At 43.1% G+C, this 22502-nt stretch overlaps 1 protein-coding gene across 3 annotated transcripts in view; it reads left to right on the top strand.

The window, feature by feature from the left end:
* Positions 1–22502, top strand: part of KCNQ5 (potassium voltage-gated channel subfamily Q member 5) — a 623294-nt gene that overhangs the window by 539608 nt on the left and 61184 nt on the right. For all 3 annotated transcript variants that reach the window (XM_070795470.1, XM_070795469.1, XM_070795471.1), the window contains one exon: positions 2107–2327. In XM_070795470.1, the coding sequence (XP_070651571.1) occupies positions 2107–2327 (221 nt within the window). The remainder of the gene's footprint in view (positions 1–2106; positions 2328–22502) is intronic.

Below are 22502 nucleotides of genomic sequence, written 5' to 3' on the forward strand. Positions count from 1 at the left end.
ATACATTTAAATAACAGAACAGATGGCTGAAACTTAAAAGAGGCTTGTAGTTTCTAGTATTAAGGGGAAAAAAAAGCTTGAAAAGAGTGGGCATTTTGAGCACCATCCCTTTGAGGATTTGTTTAAATACTGTGAACTTTGGATGACATGGAGGATGTAGCCTGAGCATAAGAAGATGCAGTTTTATACTTTATTGTCATTGAATGAATCCATCATTTAATCACACGTTTGTCAAGTGCAGAGAAAGCCCTGCCTGTGTTAGTGAGCCCTGAACCGCCTGCCCTGCCTGCCCTCTGCCCGCACCCCAGCAATCCTGCCTGTGTCTGCCCTTCCGCACAGAGCTGTCAGCTGCATGGCCAGCACGTGTGTCGTGACCAGGACCTGCTGACCACTGCAATCCACTGCCCGATGTGTTTTCACATAAACACACAGAAAACATGGTGTCTTCCTAGAACATCATCTGTTAAGCAGCTAGGCATGGAAAAATCAATGTTACTGTGCTTGTTAGCTACAAGACATAGATCTGCTAAACACATTTGCTGTTGGCAAGCTGCCGCTGGGGACAGTGGACATGGCGGAAAGCGCAAAAGAAAGTGTTTCACGTGGTCTCCGAGAATCCCTGTCCATAAGAATTCTGTCTCCATGTCCCACAAAGGCTGCATCTGGATAGTGGGCCTCAGATTCATCCAGTCCACTGCTTCAGGCCTGAGAGCCCTGGGCTTCTCGCTCCACAAGGGAATCACTTTTTTTTCCCATAAAAATATAAATGCACTCATTTTTTTTTTTAATTTTTTAAGTAGGGTTGATTTAAAACATTTGTTAGTTTCTGCTGGAGCCTGGTGGGCTGCCGTCTATGGGGTCGCACAGAGTCGGACACAACTGAAGCGACTTAGCAGCAGCAGCAGCTGCACAGGAAAGCTAATCAGTTATATATGTATCAACTCTTTTAGATTCTTTTCCCATATAGACTATTACAGAGTGTTGAGTAGAGTTCCCTGTGCTATATAGCAGGTCCTTATTAGTTATCTGTTTTATATATAGTAATGTGTATATGTCAGTCCCAATATTCCATCTATTCTTCTCCCCACAGCCTCACTTTGTAATGAATAACACAGTACTTTATAAATGAACAAGAACACAGAACTTTGTACAGTTCACCTGATCCCCATAAGAGTCCCTCAGCTACATTGCTATTTTTATCTTCGAGTTAGAAGAGAGGCCTCCAAACCCAGGTCTCTGATTCCAGCCTGCGCTCCCAGCACCTCATACCCCACTCACACTCAGGAAGGCCTGGGGGCTGCCTTGTTAGCACTTCCTTAACAACCAACCACAGTTCAGGCCAAGCTGGCGTCTGAGAACTGAATGTGAACAAATATAATTCACCAGGAGCTGCCACAGCAAATCAATAACCTGTTTAATAGCAAGAGTCTGTGTTGATGAACACAACATCTCATTCTGTTAAATCCGTCATCTGGTTCATTATAAACTGAAGCTGTTCTACCTCGTGTGGTTTTTGTCTAGCAAGAATAAATGTGTTAAGTGCTGTACGTCTAATGCTGTCTGCAGTACTGCCAGCTGTTCCAAGACTGCATGGATCTGGAAGTCATAATCTTGCCTGGAATATAAAATGCATGCAGACTACGTATGCATGTGTAACTGTCATCTCTGTTTTCCTGTAGAAATATTTTAGAAATTACATAGATATGCTCCCCCCCCAAAAAAAAACGAAAAAATTTTTTTTAAGTTTCAAAAGTTGAGGTTAAAGCTAAAATGTGTCTCTAAGGCAAACACCAAACCAGTTCTGGGGTCTTTCCAGTGTCATGGTGCGCAAACCGCTGTGCTAGGTCTCAGGCCTTTGTTGAATCCAGGAAGGGTTTGCAAAACCGTAGGATGAGATGGACTGGAGATGAATGCAGAGAGATTAAAGACAGCTCAAATTTTCAATAAGGAGAAAGGTATCGATGTGCCCCTACTTGCTAGAAACATTTCATGTGATGCAGTATGTGATCGATCCGTCGGTCGTGTGTACAGTTGCATCAGCGCATTGACGCAGGTGGATGGGCGGCCCGGCCTGAAATGCACTAACGCCGCCCCTGTCACCCGCAGCCAGAAGCTCAGCTTCAAGGAGCGCGTGCGCATGGCCAGCCCTCGGGGCCAGAGCGTCAAGAGCAGGCAGGCGTCGCTGGGCGACAGGCGGTCCCCCAGCACGGACATCACGGCTGAGGGCAGCCCCACCAAAGTGCAGAAGAGCTGGAGCTTCAACGACCGCACGCGCTTCCGGCCCTCCCTGCGCCTGAAGAGCTCGCAGCCCAAGCCGGTGGTGGACGGTGAGTTACCCCTGTCTCTCCATAACTACGTATTACACGAAGGCAAGGACCAAGTGGCAGATTCTGCCTGGTGCCACTTGGAGAGAGGGCAGGAAGCAACCCCAGGGAAAGAACCGTGTGTTTGTTGCTTGTTTTCTTGGAAGTTTATTGTCTGCCTTGGGCAAGTGTACAGAAGTTGACTTTTGCAGGCAAGTTTGGCAGCTGGATCTACATTGCAAGGAAGTCAGAGACAGTGGTGTTCGTTCTTCTCTGGTATCTACAGCATAACGTTACTTCTCAGGTAGGTCGGGGTCAGGTCAACAGGACCGTGCTGCTGATGCACAGAGTGTATCCAATCTGCAAACTGACCAAGATGACCAGGGGCTCAGGACACCTGAGGCGCAGGAAGAAGGGCCAGAGTCTTTCTGGACCCAGTGGAGGTGCTGGTCCTTTTATACTGAGCACTGCTTTTCCCTACATCAGGGGCCAACTGCTCATCTTCCTTAGAGAGAGTCCTGTTGAAAGTTCTTATCTAATGATAACTGGAATTCTAGTTCTTCTCCCAAAAGGAATTAACCTATTTTATTTACTATATTAAGTGGCAGAAGCTTCCTTTGCCAACACATTTTACTGAGTGCCATACAATTTCCACGTTTATGAAATAAAACCTTCTTTTTCATTTTGGCTTTCCTTTTAAGAATGCCCCCTGGGATCTCTTATCCTGGGCAAAGGACCAAAATCAAATCGCATCTTCCATTAATGCATAAAAGCTTGCAAAGGCCATCAGCCCCTGTGCTCACCCCCCAGGCAGAACCTGAATTTTCCCAGGCCCTGAGAGCCCGCGGGATAAAATTAACAACCCGGGTCATGATCACAGTGACCTCAGGTTCCCTCGGTCCCAGGCCCCTCCCGGCCCATTCAGAGCTCCTGGGGCCGCCCTCCCCACACTCTCAGGGGATCCCCCAGAGTCCCCTCCACACACCTCCCACGCTGCACACCTTTGGACACCCTCCAAGTAGTGCCAGAGGCTGACCCGATGTGGCCCCTCCTGATGGAGCTTGCAGCTCCCTTCTGCACTGCACACTTGACCTGTCTCCCACCTGCCCAGGCTCCCCACCACCTGCCACTGTGCTGAGATGGGAAGGGCTCTCTGCCCAGCACTGTGCCTGCATGCTAAGTCGCTTCAGTCACGTGCAACATTTTGTGACCACCCCACCCCCACCCCGCCCTGCCCCAGGCTCCTCTGTCCATGGGATTCTCCAGGCAAGAATGCTGGAGGAGGTTGCCATGCCCTCCTCCAGGGGATCTTTCCGACTGTACACCCCACACCAAGCCCCCAAGTACCCAGAGTCACTGGCAGCACAGCTTTTCAGCATCCTCTGGTTTCCACACTCTCCTCCCTAGGAATTTGGCTGAAAGCCCATGAACAGCTGAGTCGAGAGTTACCAGTAACAAGGCTTATGGAGCACTCAAAATAGACTTGCTGAATATAAATGGACACACATTTCTGGAAGGCAAGTTGGCAAAAGACACCAAAGCCTTTACATCTGCCTGAGCTCGGACACCTCCTACCCTGCAGTTTCATTTCTAATTCCATTTCTAGCAATTCCATATCCTAGAAGTGAAGTAGCATACATACAATATAATGAAGTAACAGACATTAGAAAAGATGCTATAAGTCTAAAATTATTGAAATAGAAAAAGGATCACAAAAAATAAATTATTCCATTTTGGCTGTGTGTGTGTGTGTGTGTGTGTGTAAATTCATGTGTTTATAGTAAAAGTTCTGGAGAGATTTACAACAGTGAATGAACAGTTATCTCCAAGTGGTGACATCATAGTTGTATTATGTTTGTTCATATGTATTATTTTGTTCATCTGTATTATCTATTATTTCTGTATGAGCATGTATAGCTTTTGTGATAAGAAAGCAGAAGAGGATTTTCTATTAAAAAATCGGGTCCTCCTTTCAGACGCTGCCTCTTTCCTTCCCCACGGTGGGATATTGTTTGTACTCCCGTCGGTCCTGTCCCCACGTTGGTCCAGCGGGTGGCACCAAACCCTTCTCCTTAGCCCAAATTCCCCCTTACCTTGGTGCTGGCACAACCCTTCACTGTGTGTGGACGTGAATTGTCTAATAAGGTTTGACAGCTCCTACTACAAATAGACCCCTTCATGGATCACAGCCTTGTCACGGCAAAGGGCTTCCATAAGTCAAAGTATGAGTCTTGGCATGCAGGGCCACTCAAGACAGATGGGTCATAGTGAAGAGTTCTGACAAAATATGGTCCAGTGAAGGAGGGAATGGAACACCACTCCAGTATTCTTACCGTGAGAACCCCTAAACAGTATGAAAAGGCAAAAAAAGATATGACACCTGAAGATGAAGGCCCCAAGTTAGAAGGTATCTAATATGCTACTCAAGAAGAGCAGAGGGCAGTTACTAATAGCTCCAGAGAGAATGCAGTGGCTGAGCCGAAGCAGAAACGACACTCAGGTGTGGATGTGTCTGGTGCTGAAAGTAAAGTCTGATGCTGTAAAGAACAGTATTTTATAGGAACCTGGAATGTTAGGTCCATGAATCAAGGTAAATTGAAAGTGGTCAAATAGGAGATGTCAAGCGTGAACGTCGACATCTTAGGAAGCAGTGAACTAAAATGCACAGGAGTGGGCAAATTTAATTCACATGATCATTGTGTCTGCTACTGTGGGCAAGAACCCTTTGAAAGATATAAAGTACGCTTGTAGTCAACAAAAGATTCTGAAATGCAGTACTTGGGTTCAATCTCAAAAATGGCAGAATGGTCTCAGGTCATTTCCAAGGCAACCACTCAACATCACAGTAATCCAAGTCTGTGCCCCAACCAGTAATGCTGAAGAAGTTGAGTGACCTGTCTATGAAGACCTACAAGGCTTTCCAGAACTAACACCAGAAAAAGATCTCCTTTTCATCACAGGGGACTGAAATGCGAAAGTAGGAAGTCAAGAGATACCTGGAGTAACAGGCAAGTTTGGCCTTGGAGTACAAAATGAAGCAGGGCAAAGGCTAACAAAGTTTTGTTAAGAGAACACACTGTTCATAACAAACACCCTTTTCCAACAGCACAAGAGACAGCTTTACACATCAGTTCAGTTCAGTCACTCAGTCATGTCCAACTCTTCTCGACCCCATGGACTGCAACACCAACTCCATCACCAACTCCCAGAGCTTGCTCAAACTCATGTCCATCGAGTTGGTGAAGCCATCCAACCATCTCATCCTCTGTCATCTCCTTCTCCTCCCAGCATCAGGGTCTTTTCCAATGAGTCAGTTCTTTGCAACAGGTGGCCAAAGTATTGGAATTTCAGCTTCAACATCAGTCCTTCCAATGAACACCCAGGACTGATTTCCTTTAGGTTGGACTCGTTGGATCTCCTTCCAGACCAAGGGACTCAAGAGTCTTCTCCAACACCACAGTTCCAAAGCATCAATTCTTTGGTGCTCAGCTTTCTTCACAGTCCAACTCTCACATCCATACATGACCACAGGAAAAACCATAGCTTTGACTAGATGGACCTTGTTGGCAAAGTAATATGTCTGCTTTTTAATATGCTATCTAGGTTGGTGATAGCTTTCCTTCCAAGGAGCAAGCATCTTTTAATTTCATGGCTGCAATCACTATCTGCAGTGATTTTGGAGCCCCAAAATATGAAGTCTATCATTGTTTCCATTGTTTCCCCATCTATTTGCCATGAAGTGATGGGACCAGATGCCATGATCTTAGTTCTTTGAATGCTGAGTTTTAGGCCAACTTTTTCACTCCATTCTTTCACTTTCATTAAGAGGCTCTTTAGTTCTTCTTCATTTTCTGCCCTAATGGTGGTGTCATCTGCATCTCTGAGGTAATTGATATTTCTCGAAGCAATCTTGATTCCAGCTTGTGCTTCATCCAGACCAGCATTTTGATGATGTCACACATGGATATCACCAAATGGTCAATAAAGAAATGAGACTGATTGTGTTCTTTGAAGCCAAAGATGGAGAAACTCTATACAGTCAGCAAAACAACTCCTGGAGCTGACTGTGACTTAGAGCTCCTTATTGCAAAATTCAGAATTAAATGGAAGAAAACCATTATTCTATTCAGATATAACCTCAGTCTTATCACTTATGATTATACAGTGAAGTTGATGAATAGATTCAAGAGATTCGATCTGGTAGACAGAGTGTCTGAAGAACTATGGACAGAGGTTCCTAACATTGTATAGGAGGCAATGACCAAAACCATCTCAAAGAGAAAGAAATGCAAGAAGGCAAAATGGCTGTCTGAGGAGGCTTTACAAATATCTGAGAAGAGAAGTGAAAAGCAAGGGAGAAAGGGAAAGATATACCCAACTGAATTCCAGAGAATATTCAAGGAGAGATAAGAAGCCCTCCTTAAATGAACAATGCAAAGAAGTAGAGGAAAACAATAGAATGAGAAAGACTAGAGATCTCTTCAAGAAAACTGGAGAAATCAGAGGAACATTTCATGCAAGGATGAGCATGATAAGGACTGAAACAGCAAGTACCTAACAGAATCATGACCCAGATAATCATGATGGTGTGATCACTCACCTAGAGCCAGACATCCCGGAATGTGAAGTCCAGTGGGCCTTAGAAAGCATCACTATGAACAAAGCTAGTGGAGGTGATGGAATTCCAGTTGAGCTATTTCAAATCCTGAAAGATGATGCTGTGAAAGTGCTGCACTCAATATGCCAGCAAATTTGGAAAACTCAACAGTGGCCACAGGACTGGAAAAGGTCAGTTTTCATTCCAATCTCAAAGAAAGGCAATGCCAAAGAATGCTCAAACTACCGCACAATTGTACTCATCTCACACGCTAGTAAAGTAATGCTCAAAATTCTCCAAGTCAGACTTCAGCAATATGTGAACCCTGAACTTCCTGATGTTCAAGCTGGTTTTAGAAAAGGCAGAGGAACCAGAGATCAAATTGCCAACATCCACTGGATCATCAAAAAAGCAAGGGAGTTCCAGAAAAACATCTATTTCTGCTTTCTTGACTATGTCAAAGCCTTTGACTGTGTGGATCACAATAAACTGTGGAAAATTCTGAAAAAGATGGGAATACCAGACCACCTGACTGGCCTCTTGAGAAACCTATATGCAGGTCAGGAAGCAACAGTTAGAAATGGACATGGAACAACAGACTGGTTCCAAATAGGAAAGGAGTATGTCAAGGCTGTATATTGTCACCCTGCTTATTTAACTTCTATGCAGAGTATATCATGAGAAATACTGGGTTGGAAGAAGCACAAGCTGGAATCAAGATTGCTGGGAGAAATATCAATAACCTCAGATATGCAGATGACACCACCCTTATGGCAGAAAGTGAAGAGGAACTAAAAAGCCTCTTGATGGAAGTGAAAGAGAAGAGTGAAAAAGTTGGCTTAAAGCTCAACATTCAGAAAACTAAGATCATGGCATCCGGTCCCGTCACTTCATGGGAAATAGATGGGGAAACAGTGGAAACAGTGTCAGACTTTATTTTTCTGGGCTCCAAAATCACTGCAGATGGTGACTGCAGCCATGAAATTAAAAGACGCTTACTCCTTGGAAGGCAAGTTATGACCAATCTAGATAGCATATTCAAAAGCCAACAAAGGTCCATCTAGTCAAGGCTTTGGTTTTTCCAGTGGTCATGTATGGATTTGAGAGTTGGACTGTGAAGAAAGCTGAGCACCGAAGAACTGATACTTTTGAACTGTGGTGTTGGAGAAGACTCTTGAGAGTCCCTTGGACTGCAAGGAGATCCAACCAGTCCATTCTGAAGGAGATCAGTCCTGGGTGTTCTTTGGAAGGAATGATGCTAAAGCTGAAACTCCAGTACTTTGGCCACCTCATGTGAAGAGTTGACTCATTGGAAAAGACTGATGCTGGGAGGGATTGGAGGCAGGAGGAAAAGGGGACGATAGAGAATGAGATGGCTGGATGGCATCACTGACTTGATGGACGTGAGTTTGAGTAAACTCTGGGAGTTGGTGATGGACAGGGAGGCCTGACGTGCTGCAATTCATGGGGTTGCAAAGAGTCAGACATGACTGAGCGACTGAACTGAATAGAAGCAGAAGAGATTAAGAAGAGGTGGCAGCAATACACAGAAGAACTATACACAAAGGGTCTTAATGATCCAGATAACCATGGTAGTGTGGTCTCTCACCTAGAGCCGGACATCCTGGACAGTGAAGTCAAGTGGGCCTTAGGAAATATTACTATGAGAAAAGTTACTGGAGCTGATGGAATTTCAGCTGAGCTATTTAAAATCCTAAGAAATAATGCTGTTAAAGTGCTGCACTCAATATGTCAGCAAATTTGGAAAACTCAGCAGTGACCATAGGACTGGAAAAGGAATTTTCATTCCCATCCCAAAGAAGGGCAATGCCAAAGTATGTTCACACTAGCATACAATTTCACTCATTTTGCATGCTAGTAAGATTATGCTCAAAAATCCTTAAAGCTAGGTTTCAACAGTACATAAACCAAAAAATTCCTAATGTACAAGGTGGATTTAGAAAAGGCAGAGGAATCAGAGATCAAATAGCCAACATTCATTGTTCATAGAGAAAGCAAGGGAATTTCAGAAAAATATCTACTTTTCCTTCATTGACTATGCTAAAGCCTTTGACTGTGTGGATCACAACAAACTGTGGAACATTCTTCAAGAGATGGGAATACCAGACCACTTGACCTGTCTGCTGAGAAGCATGTATATGGGTCCAGAAGCAACAGTTAGAACCAGACATGGAAAAACTGAGTGGTTCAAAATTGGGAAAGGAGTATGACAAGGCTGTATATTGTCACCCTACTTATTCAACTTCTATGCAGAGCACATCATACAAAATGCTGGACTGGATGAATCATAGGCTGGAATCAAGATTGCCAGGAGAAATATCAACAACCTCAGATATGCAGATGAACCCCACCCTTATGGCAGAAAGTGAAGAGGAACTAAGGAGTCTTCTGATAAGAGTGAAAGCAGAGAGTGAAAAAGCTGGCTTAACTCAACATTCAAAAAACTAGGATCATGGCATCCAGTTCCATCACTTCATGGCAAATAGAAGGCAAAAAGTGGAAGCAGTGACAGGCTATATTTTTCTGGATTCCAAAATCACTTCAGACGGTGACTTTAGCCAAGAAATTAAAAGATACTTGCTCCTTGGAAGGAAAACTATGAGAAACATAGACAGCATATTAAAAAGCAAAGACATTACTTTGCCAACAAAGGTCCATCTAGTCAAAGCTATGGTTTTTCCAGTAGGCATGTATGGATGGGAAAGTTGGGCCATAAAGAAGGCTGAGTGCCCAAGAATTGATGCTTTTGAACTGTGGTGCTAGAGAGGACTCTTGAGAGTCCCTTGGACTGCAAGGAGGTCAAATCAATCAATTCTAAAGGAAATCAACACTAAATATGCATTGAGAGGACTGATGCTGAAGCTACAACTCTAGTACTTTGGCCACCTGATGCAAAGAGTCAACTCACAGGAAAAGATTCTGATTCTGGGAAGGATTGAAGGCAAAAGGAGGAGGGGGCAGCTCCCGCCCTAGGTTCCTACATGGTGGAAACATATCTAATGCCCCCAGGGAGTCCACACTCTTCCTACATGTCTTCAGAAAGCATGCGCCTCCATACTGTGAAGTCCTTACAGTTGGTTGAACACATCTAAATATAAATGTCATAGAATCCAGATGGAAAATGAATTCTCCTTGCATGTTTGGCCAGAGGGAAAGCATTTTTCAAAGATTCCTGGAGTCAGCTCTGTCCATCACACTATTTCAAGTTACTGCAAAAATGCCTCAGGGGTCAGACAGAAACAGAAGTCCTTCTCTTTTCAGATCACAAATTGGAAAGATCTCCCACCATCCACTTTCTGCATCATTTTGTAAAAGTGCATTTCTGTTTGGTTAGAAAAGAATTGCTTTTCCCTGGCTGATGCCTGACTGAATTGGTCCTGAGTTCCCCAAGTAACCAGAGGCCAACTGCTGTCGTATTGAAGTAGTTTTGCTGGCCACCTGCCCACAAGAGACTGTGATCCCCGACTCCTTATTGTACCCAGTAGCCCAGAACCCTGACCTCTGACTCACCTCAACATTAGACCTTGGGAACAGAGAATTCTCTATATAGACAAAAAAAGAAAAAGAAAAAATGAAGTAGCTATCAAATAAATGTAGACTTCAATTTATACATTTTTATTTATGGTGCCTCTCCAGGTTTTAAGTATTTCTAAAATCCACTTATCATAGAAAATAATATATAATACTGCATTCAGCTCCTGATTATTTCAGATCTCTTTGCTCATTCACTTCTGGGGCTCTTTTTTTCTACTTCTTTTTTTCCTTTACACATTTTAGGCATGTCAGTGCCCACTAACAGCTCGGGGAAAGTAGATGAATAGCAGTAAGGAAAACAAAAACTTACACTGGCCTTGAAGTTATTAAATAAGTTACATTTGAAAAATAATGGGCCTGTAACTGAAAGATAACATAAAAAAAGAAATTTAAGGTTAATCTGTAAATCTTAATGAAATGGAAAAAGTGAAAGCCTCTCAGTCGTATCCATCTCTTCGTGACCCTATAGACAGCATCCCACCAGGCTCCTCTGTCCATGGAATTCTCCAGGTCAGAATACTGGAGTGGGTAGCCATTCCCTTCTCCAGGGGATCTTCCAACCCAGGGGTCAAACCCAGGTCTCCCGCATTGCAGGTGGATTCTTTACCATCTGAGCCACCAGAGAAGCCGGAGAACACTTAAGTGGGTAGCCAATCTCTTCTCCAAGGAATCTTCCCGACCCAGGAATCAAACTAGGGTCTCCTGCATTGCAGGCAGATTCTTTACCAGCTGAGCTACCATGGAAGCCATGTAAATTTTAATAATTTCTGCCAAATCTGATATCCTTTACTACAGAGGACTTTCCAGATGTTGCAGTGGTAAAGAATCTATCACCTGCAATCCAGGAGACTCAAGAAACATGGCTTCAATCCTTGCATCGGGAAGATCCCTTGGAGAAGGAAATGGTAAACTGCTCCACTCTTCTTGCCTTGAGAATCCCATGGACAGAGGGGCCTGGCAGGCTATAGTCCGTGGGGTTGCAAAGAATCAGACAAGATTAAGCACACATATGCTGCACTGCACTGTATGCTCAGAGAGCTGATATGCCTGGTGTGCATTGGGTACCTATTTACTACAGATGATATTATTTTTATGATTTAATAACTCTTACAAAAGGTTATTAAATATTCCATGTTGTTTTTATTTGCTATAATTTTGATTAAATTTACATGTTACAGTTTAAAAGGGCACAATTTTAAATTCCACATCCATGTGTACCTGAGAAGTGGAAAGTAACAGGCAAATTTTAGCACCAGAAATTTAGAAAGAGGAAAAGGAAGAAAAACTATAAGGAACTAGGGTGGTGTTGCCATAGCAAATTTATTTTGACCAATAAGAGATGAGGGATTCTCCAGGCAAGAATACTGGAGTGGGTTGCCATTTCCTTCTCCACAGGATCTTCCTGACCCAGGAACTGAACCCAAGTCTCCTGCATTGCAGGCAGGTTCTTTACCAACTGAGCTGTGAGGGAAGCCCTGATGAATAATAATAAGAGATAGAAATGTTCCATTAGCCAGTCAATAGTATTTAAGCTTCTTCACATAATCTCAAAAATTAGGTTGGATATGACTTTCTGAGAATCCATATATAATAAGTGTGAGCTGTATGGTTTTTGTTTTTTTTTTTCTTTCTGTGTCTTATTTATCTCAGTGGCATAATGTCCTCCGGGTCCATCCATGTTGTTGCAAATGGCAGGATGTCTTTCTTTTTTAAGGATGAGTAATACTCCACTGCATAATTTATACAACTTCCTTTAACTATCAGATCAGATCAGATCAGTCGCTCAGTCATGTCCGACTCTTTGCGACCCCATGAATCGCAGCATGCCAGGCCTCCCTGTCCATCACCAACTCCCAGAGTTCACTCAGACTCACATCCATCGAGTCAATGATGCCATCCAGCCATCTCATCCTCTGTCATCCCCTTCTCCTCCTGCCCCCAATCCCTCCCAGCATCAGAATCCTTTCCAATGAGTCAACTCTTCGCATGAGGTGGCCAAAGTACTGGAGTTTCAGCTTTAGCATCATTCCTTCCAAAGAAATCCCAGGGCTGATCTCCTTCAGAATGGACTGGTTGGATCTCCTTGCAGTCCAAGGGACTCTCAAGAGTCTTCTCCAACACCACAGTTCAAAAGCATCAATTCTTCAGCGCTCAGCCTTCTTCACAGTCCAACTCTTACATCCATACATGACCACAGGAAAAACCATAGCCTTGACTAGATGAACCTTTGTTGGCAAAGTAATGTCTCTGCTTTTCAATATGCTATCTAGGTTGGTCATAACTTTCCTTCCAAGGAGTAAGCATCTTTTAATTTCATGGCTGCAGTCACCATCTGTAGTGATTTTGGAGCCCAGAAAAATAAAGTCTGACACTGTTTCCACTGTTTCCCCATCTATTTCCATGAAGTGGTGGGACCAGATGCCATGATCTTCGTTTTCTGAATGTTGAGCTTTAAGCCAACTTTTTCACTCTCCACTTTCACTTTCATCAAGAGGCTTTTTAGTTCCTCTTCACTTTCTGCCATAAGGGTGGTGTCATCTGCATATCGGAGGTTATGTATATCAAATCATCATGGTATACTTTTTAAATATGTACAATTTTAAAAATACAATAAAAATATTAGGTGGGTTAGAAATGATATGGTATCTCAATAAATGAGAATAATGATGAAAGTGACATTTATTGGCTGGCACTGTTCTAAATGCTTGACTTCTATGATTTCCCTTCAGTCTCTCAGTACTGAGTCTGAGTGAACTCCTGGAGTTGGTGATGGACAGGGAGGCCTGGCGTGCTGCGATTCATGGGGTCGCAAAGAGTCGGACATGACTGAGTGACTGAACTGAACTGACCCCTATGAGGGAGGCATGCTGTGACCCCGGTCTTGTGAATGAGGGGCCTAAGACCTGCCCAGACCTAACAGCCATGAACGGGGAGCCCAGGGCACCTCCAGTCTGACTTCCTTCCCAGCCTCCTGTGGGACCCATTCGCAGCTGGACCCCAGATGTCATATCAGTTTCCCCTAAAGCATCTTTCATTTCCCCTTCTCCCCACTGTTGCTCTCCCCATCTTCACTTGGCCAGATCCCCTCCCTTAGAAACCATTCAGCTTTGCCACTGGCCCACCCACCCTTCTCCCAGCCTGAACTGCCCAACTTCTGAACTGCATCGTCTTCAGAGAGTGGAAGATTTGGCAAATTGGGGACAATGACCTGTCTCTGTGTCGATCAGGCATCCGAAAGGGGCTGAGGGCCACAGCCGGCTGGCCTGTGTCTGTTTACCCAGGTGGGGGGACAACCACAAGGCCATCTGTGATCTGTTTCCACATATAAGAGGTGGTGTCAGGAGACAGATCGTGGTCCACACAGATGATGAGCACGTGAAACATGGCAGAAGCAAGTCCATCGAGCACCAGGCAGCCTGAACCCAATGAATGAAGTTAGGAAGCGCTAAGTCCAGGTTTCTGGCAACTAGTTTGCTATCAAAGAGGCTTTGGTGACAGACCCTGCTATGCTGGGAACACCTTTCAGAGGTGCCTCGAAGGGCAGGGCAGTCTGGAGCAAGATAAGGAGGAGCTGCAGTTGGATCCACCCTGTAGAGCATAAAAAAATCTGCTTCCATGCTACACGTGTAACCAGCGTGTGTCAACGTGTATGACCTTGTCTCTGCTCAAGGGGAAGTATTAGTTCTTGCGGGTGATCCACTGGCCATTCTGGGAGATGTGTCCTCTCCAGATGTTTGTGAGAAAGACTGGCAGCCCTGTGCAGGAGACGTGTGGAGGTCCCCTGAGTGGAGGCTGGGTGGGCAAAAGATGGGAACTGCTTTCCGGTCGTGGGGTCCCCACGGCCCATTCTTTTGTTCTAGGCCCTGCTGCAAGCTCTCCTCTCTTTGCTTTTCTCTGGCCCCCAAGCCAGGGTGCCTGTCAGGGTGCACTTGACTGCGTGGCACAAGAGTGAAAGTGAAAAGTCACTCAGTCGTGTCCGACTCTTTGTGACCCCACAGACTATCCAGTCTATGGAGCTCTCCAGGCCAGAATACTGGAGTGGGTAGCCTTTCCTTTCTCCAGGGGATCTTCCCAACCCAGGGATCGAGCCCAGGTCTCCCGCAGTGCAGGCGGATTCTTTACCAGCTGAGCCACAAGAGAAGCCCAAGAATACTGCAATGGGTAGCCTTTCCTTTCTCCAGGGGATCTTCCCAACTCAGGATTTGAACCCAGGTCTCCCTCATTGCAGGCAACCAACTGAGCTTTCAGGGAAAACCGTGGCACAAGAGAAGCAAGTTCAGTTACCTTGCTGCTGCTACTGCTGCTAAGTCACTTCAGTCGTGTCTGACTCTGTGTGACCCCAGAGACGGCAGTCCACCAGGCTCCTCTGTCCCTGGGATTCTCCAGGCAAGAACACTGGAGTGGGTTGCCATTTCCTTCTCCAATGCATGAAAGTGAAAAGTGAAAGTGAAGTCACTCAGTCGTGTCCGACTCTTAGCGACCCCATGGACTGCAGCCTACCAGGCTCCTCCATCCGTGGGATTTTCCAGGCAAGAGTACTGGAGTAGGGTGCCATTGCCTTCTCCGTTACCTTAAGTGGTAATAAAATGTGTAATCGACACCACAGGGGAAAGAGCAGCCCCCAGCCAGGAGGCAGGCGCCCTTGCCCCGCTTCTCTGGGCTCTCTCTAGTCTCCCTTTCCTCTGCCCAGCTGTAGTCTGGGTGCTGTCTTCCCCCAGGTTGGGAGCAAGACACCCATAAGCACCTTCACATACAACACTGAGAGGCAAGGAGGGGACCGGCCTGTTTGTGAGGAACACTGTCCATTCCGGTCTCTCTTTGTAGAATCTGGTCTCAGGCCTGAAGTGACCGCTGGTGAGGATGGTGGCTCTGGGTCTGGGGTCAGAGTTCCCTGTGGCCCAAGGGTCAAGAGGTGGGGCAGGAGGGGTGACTGAAGAGACGTGAAGCTGTGTGTTTGGAGACTGGCTTTCAGAAGGAAACCTTAGTGGTGTCAGAGGCAGCCAAGAAATGGTTCCTACTTTCTGGTGAGGGTGAGGAGGCAGAATGCCTCTGAACATGTTTCCTCCCAAATATTCCGCCCTTCTGTCACGTCTGTTTCTCTGAGCGTCCAAAGGCCAGATTTTTCTGTTTATTATTGCTCTTTCCTCCTTTCTTCCATCACCTAATCTTCATGAGACCATGAGTGCAGACCAGCCTAACTCCCTTGTATTTCAAAAGCAGGACAAGGTGGGTAAAGGGAAACCTGAGGAAAAAACAAATGAATTCGAATTTTTTTTTTTTATTTTTAAATGAATTTATTTATTTTAATTGGAGGCTAATTACTTTACAATATTGTAGTGGTTTTTGCCATACATTGGCGTGAATCAAATTTAAATAACACACCAGCCCAGGCTGTGCGTTTCCTGTTGCCGCTGCCACCCAGGGAAACCTGAGTTAGTGCTTCCTTCACTAGCACCTCACCAGCCCCAGATGCCTCACCCCCAAGTTGCTGGCCAGGACCCCTTCTTCCCCTTCAGGAGAATGACAGCCAACCAGGTCTCACCTGAAATTAGCAAAAGAAAAAAAAAATGCACTGCTCTCAACTCCTCTTGAAGATAGAAAAGTCCCTCCCCTTCCTCCCTTCCTTAACTTCTGTTCCCTGGGCCCCCAGCCCACCGTCTCCTAGAACTCTAGTTTGAGATCATCAATGTAAGGTCAATAGGACAGTGACAGAAAAGAAGCATTTCAGCAGTTGGCCACCAGCCTCAACCAACAGGCTCCTGTCCGCACAGTGGGACGTTTTCTTCCAAGGGGCATAAATCACAGGCCATCAGCATCTTGTCCTTGACTCATCCACACACACAGGGCTTTCGTTTAATGCTGAGCCTCGTCTACGCTTCTTCTGCAGTGGCATCTTCTTCCCTCGTGTGTTTCTCAGTCTCCCTAGATGACATTTTTGGTGTTTCCACAAAATGCCAAGCACAGCACTGCACTTACTGTTTTTTCCTGACTCTGCACTGATGGCCCAGCTTTTGCCAGGCTCTGATTATCATTTTACACAATATATGATACTCCCTGGCACTTCCTGAAATTACCTGATGATGCCTCTGTATCGTGTCAACAGAATTAATTCTCGTGAAGGCGGTATTCCCTCAGAGCTTCACCTGGACCCTGGCAGAACAAAGCCTAAGGGTTTTCTTTCATGACCAAATGAAAGGACTTCTTGAAAATGACTGGACCCAAAGTCTGGAAATTAGTCCACAGTCCACTCTATGCCCAGCTTAATGGTTGGCGTAATTCTGTGCAAGAGCCTGGAGGGTATTTAGTAGGAATCTGAAACACACTTTCCATCTTTCAGCAAGTATTTGGTGAACATGGTTACCTGGAGGAATCCCCTCAGTTCCAGTCCCTGGGTTTCTTTTCTCCTTATCTATCTGATTCAGCCAGTCCCTTCTCCACCCAGAGACAGACCCTGCTCCTCCCCTGTGGGTTCTGCATTCCTCCTCTGCCCCAAGATCTGAGTCTATGTCCGTGGTTCTTATTTCTCTTGGGAGCCGGGAGAGGAGGGCCCTTTCAATCTCTGCTTATAGACTCTAAGAGACTACGTAATTATTGTATTTCTGGTAAGGTTGCTTTTTCCAATTCTTGTTGTAAAATGCCAGTTCCTCATTTCTAATTACTGGGGAAATGCATTTCTATTTTGATCAGACTGGAGATCACTCTGGCCTTCTATTCTAATCTAAGTACTCTGTATCATAGAACAGGATTTCTGTCCAGATTTCTCTAGGCTCTTACCCAATGTTTGCTGCCACCCTGCAGTGACAGGGAAAATTATATTCGGTTCCTCTTGGTAGGAGAAAATAGCTCCATGCTTAAGGTATGAGTTACGGGTAGATTCTGCCTCCTCCTTCTGGCAGACTGTAAGCTGCCAAGTGACCTCTGAGTACGACTTTAAGCCATGTCTTCCACCTTCTGAGGATCTAGATTTTATTGTTTTAACTTTTCATTGTATATTGGAGTATAGGCAATTAACAATGTTATGATAGTTTTAGGTACACAGTGAAAGGACTCAGCCATACATATGCATGTATCCATTCACTCCCAAACCCCTCTCCCATTCAGGCTGCCACATGACGTTGAAAATAGTTCCCTGTACTTTACAGGAGAACCTTGTTTATCCATTTAAATATAGCAGTGTGTACATGCCCATCCCAAACTCCCTAACTATCCGTTCCCCCACCCTAATCTTTCCTCCCTAGCAACCATAACATTGTTCTCTAAGTCTGCTGTTTGTTTCTATTTTGTAAATAAGTTCATTTGTATCATTTATTTTTAGATTCTACATATAAGGGATATCATACAGTATTTCCCTTTCTCTGCCTGACTTACTTCAGTCAATATGACAATCTCTAGGTCCACCCATGTTCCTTCAAATTGCACTGTTTCACTCTTTTTTAATGGCTGAGTAATGTTCTGTTGTATATATGTACCACATCTTCTTTATCCATTCCTCTGTCGATGGACGTTTAGGTTGCTTTTGTGTCTTGGCTATTGTAACTTGTGCTGCAGTGAAGATTGGGGTGCCCGTATCCTTTCAGACCACATGTTTCTCTGGATTCATGCCTCCTGGGCATGTATTTCATGCCCAGTGGTACTGCAGGATCATATGGTAATTCTAGTCTTTTAAGGAACCTATATACTCTTCTCCATAGTGGTTGTACCAATTTACATTCCCACCAACAGTGTAGGAGGGTTCCTTTTTCTCCACACTCTCTTGTTTGCAGACTTTATAAAGATGACCATCCTGATTGCTGTGCAGTGATATCTCATTGTACTTTTGATTTGCACTTCTTTAATAATTAGTGGTGTTGGACAACTTTTCATTACCTCTTGGCCATCTATTTGTTTTCTTTGGATAAATGTCTATTTAGGTCTTCTGCCCATTTTCTGATTGAGTTATTTGTTTTTATGATAATATGCCACATGAGCTATTTGTGAATTTTGAATACTAATCCCTTGTCAGTCGCATCATTTGCAAATATTTTCTCTCAGTATGTAGGCTGTCTTTTTGTTTTGTTTATGATTTCCTTTGCTGTGCAAAAGCTTTTGAGTTTAATTACATCCCATTTGTTTATTTTTATTTCCATTACTCTGGGAGACAGATCAAGAAAGATATTGTTGCAATTTATGTCAGAGTGTTCTGCCTATGTTTTCCTATAGGGGTTTTACAGTATCAAGTCTCACATTTAGGTCTTTAATCCATTTTGAACTTATTTTTGTGCATAAGAATGGTCTAATTTACTTATTTTTCCATGTAGCTGTCCAGTTTTCTCAGCACCATTTGTTGAAGGTACCGTTTTTCCACCATCATATAATCTTACCTCCTTTGACATAGATTAATTGGCTATAGGTATGTGGGTTTGTTTCTGGGCTTTTTATCCTGCTCTGTTGATCTATTGTAGATCTCTATTTTTGTGACAGTACCGTACTGTTTTTTTAATATAAATTTATTTATTTTAATTGGAGGTTAATTACTTTACAATATTGTATTGGTTTTACCATACTGTTTTAATGACTATAGCTTTGTAGTATAGTCTGAAGTCAGGGAGCCTCATTCTTCCAGCTCAATTTTTCTTTCTCAAGATTGCTTTGACTATTTGGGGTCTTTTGTGTCTCCAAACAGATTTTAAGATTTTTTGGTTCTAATTCAGTGGGGAAATGCCATTGGTAATGTGGTAGAGATTGCACTGAATCTGTAGATTGCCTTGGGTAATACAATCATTTCGACAATATTGATTCTTCCAGTCCAGGAACATGATATATCTCTCCCTCTGTTCGTGTCATCTTTGATTTCTTGCATCATATCTTATATTTTTTTGAGTATAGGTCTTTTGCCTCCTTAGATAAGTTTATTCCTTGGCATTTTATTCTTTTTGTTACAACAGTTAAATGGGATTGTTTCTTGAATTTCTTTTTCTGATCTTCCATTGTTAGTGTATAAGAAAGCAAGAGATTTCCATGTGTTAATCCTGTATCATGCAACTTTGCATGCTCAGTGACTTTAGTCGTGCCCAACTCTCTGCGACCCTATGGACTGTAGCCCGCCAGGCCACTCTGTCCATGGGATTCTCCAGGCAGGAATACTGGAGTGCGTTGCCATTGCCCTCTCCAATCATGCAACTTTACCAAATTCATTGATGTGCTTCAGTAGTTTTCTTGTAGTGTCTTTAGGGTTTTCTATGTATAGTATCATGTCATCTGCAAACAGTGACAGTTTAACTCCAATTTGAATTCTTTTTATTTCTCTTTCTTCTCTGATTGTTGTGGTTAAGACTGCCAAAGCTATGTTTGATAAAAGTGGCAAGAGGGGACATCAATATCTTGTTCCTGATCATAGTGGGAATGCTTTCAGCTTTTCACCATTGAGTGTGATGTTAGCTTTAAGTTTGTCATATATGGCCTTTATTATGTTGAGGTAGGTTCTCTCTGTGCCCACTTTCTGGAGACTTTTCATCATAAGTGGGAGCTGAATTTTGTTGAGAGCTTTTCCTGCATCTATTGAAATGATCATATGGTTTTTTTATTCTTCAATTTATTAATGTGGTATATCACATTGATTCATTTCTGATATTGAAAAGTCCTTGCATCACTGGGATAAATCCCACTTGATCATGATGTATCATCCTCTTAATGTGTTGCTGGATTCAGACTGCTAGTATTTGGTTGAGGATTTTTGCTTCTATGTTCCCCAGAGATAGTGACCTGTAATTTTCTTTTTTTGTGGTGTCTTTGTCTGATTTTGGTATGAGGGTAATAGTGGTCTCATTGAACAAGTTGGGAGTGTTCCTTCCTCTGGAATTTTTTGGAAGAGTTTGAGAAGGATAGGTATTAACTCCTCTCTAAATGTTTTATAGAATTCTCCTGTGAAGGTCCTGGACTTTTGTTTGTTGGGAGTTTTTTAATGACAGTTTCAATTTCAGTGCTTGTGATTGGTCTGTGCATAGTTTTTTGTTTTTTGTTTTCTTCCTGATTCAGTCTTAGGACACTGAACCTTCCTAAGAATTTGTCCATTTTTTCCAGGTTGTCTGTTTTATTGGCATATAGTTGCTTGCAGTAGTCTCTTGTGATACTTTGCATTTCTGTGGAGTCAGTTGTAGCTTCTTTTTCATTTCTAATTTTATTGATTTGAGTCCTTTCTTCTTGATAAGTCTGGCTAAAGGTTTATCAATTTTGTTTACCTTGTCCAAGAACCAGCTTTTAGTTTCATTGATCTTTGCAGTTGCTTTTTTTTTTTTTTTTTTTTTGGTCTCTATTTCATTTATTTCTGCTGTGATCTTTATGATTTCTTTCCTTCTACTAACTTTAGGTTTTGTTTGTTCTTCTTTCTCTAGATGTTTTAGGTGTAAGACTAGGTTATTTGCAAATTTTCTTGTTTCCCGAAGTAAGTTTTTATTGCTATAAACTTTCCTCTTAGAACTACTTTTGAGACTCCCCTGGTATTCCAGTGGTTAAGAATATGCCTTGCATTGCAGGGGATTGGGTTCAATCCCCTGGTTGGAGAACTAAGATCCCACACGCTGTGGAGCAACTAAGCCCATGTGCTGTAAATGCTGAGCCTCTGAGCCACAACACAGAGTCCATGCACTTCAACAGAAGCTCTCACATGATGCAGCGAAGATCCCACATCCCACAGCTAAGACCTGATACAGCCAAATAAATAAATAATTTTAAAAAGAGCTGCTTTTGCTGCATCCCATAGGTTTGGGGTCGTGTGTTTTTATTGTCATTTGTCTGTAGGTATTTTTTTTTCTTCTTTGATTTCTTCAATGAGCCATTGGTCGTTTAGTAGAATATTGTTTATTCTCCACATGTTTTTGTTTTTACAGTTTTTTTCTTGTAGTTTATTTCTAATCTCACAGCATGTGATTAGAGAAGATACTTGATATGATTTCAATTTTCTTAAATTTCCAAGGCCCCATGTGTGGTAGTCTTGTGAAATGTTCCATGTGCGGTTGAGAAGAATGTGGATTCTGCTGCTTTTGTTCTATAAATACCTATTAAGTCTGTCTGGTCTAATGTGTCATCTAAGATCTGTGTTTCCTTGGTGATTTTCTACATGGATTATCTGTCCATTGATGAATGTGGGATGTTAAAGTCCCCCTCTATTATTGTGTTACTCTCAATCTCTCTCTTTATGGCTGTTAGTATTTGCCTTATATATTGAGGTGCTCCTATATTGGGTACATATATACTTACAATTGTTACCAGATTGATTCCTTGATCATTATGTAGTGTCCTTCCTTATATCTTGTAACAGTCTTTATTTAACTTCTGTTTTGTCTGATAGAATTGTTACTCCAGCTTTCTTTTGATTTCCACTTGCATGGAATTATCTTTTTCCATCCCATCACTTTCAATCTGCGTGTGTCCTCAGTCTGAGGTGATTCTCTTTTAGGTGGCATATATATGAGCTGTATTTTTGTATCCATTCAGCCAGTATGTGTCTTTTGTTGGTGCTTTTAATCCATTTACATTTAAGGTAATTATCAGTGCATATGTTCATGTTGCCACCTTCTTAATTGTTTTGGGTTTGTTGTTTTTCTCCCCATCCTCTTTTGTTCTCTTGTGGTTTAATGACCATCTTTTGTGTTGTTTGGGGTTGCGTTTTGCTTTTTATATTTTTATCTATTGCGGTTTTGGGGTTTGCTGTCCCCATGAGGTTTTGATATAGAAGTGTATATATGTACAAGTTTGTTTTAAGTTGCTAGTCTCTTTTCTGCCTGGGGGAGTTCCTTTAGCATTTGTTGCAAAGTTGCTCTGGTTGTGCTGAATTCTCTTTAGCTTTTGCTTGTCTTTAAAGTTTTGATTTCTCCATAAAATGTGAATGAAAGCCTTATTGGGTAGAGTATTCATGGTTGTAGGTTCTTCCCTTTCACCATTTTAAATATATCACTCCCTTCTTAAATATACACAAAGAGTCAGACACAACTGAGCGACTGAACTGAACTGAACTCTTAAATATACCCCTTCTTTAAATATACCACTTTAATATACTCCCTTCTTTAAAT

Source organism: Bos indicus, chromosome 9 (assembly GCF_029378745.1).
Source record: "Bos indicus isolate NIAB-ARS_2022 breed Sahiwal x Tharparkar chromosome 9, NIAB-ARS_B.indTharparkar_mat_pri_1.0, whole genome shotgun sequence".
Taxonomy (NCBI): Eukaryota; Metazoa; Chordata; class Mammalia; order Artiodactyla; family Bovidae; genus Bos; species Bos indicus.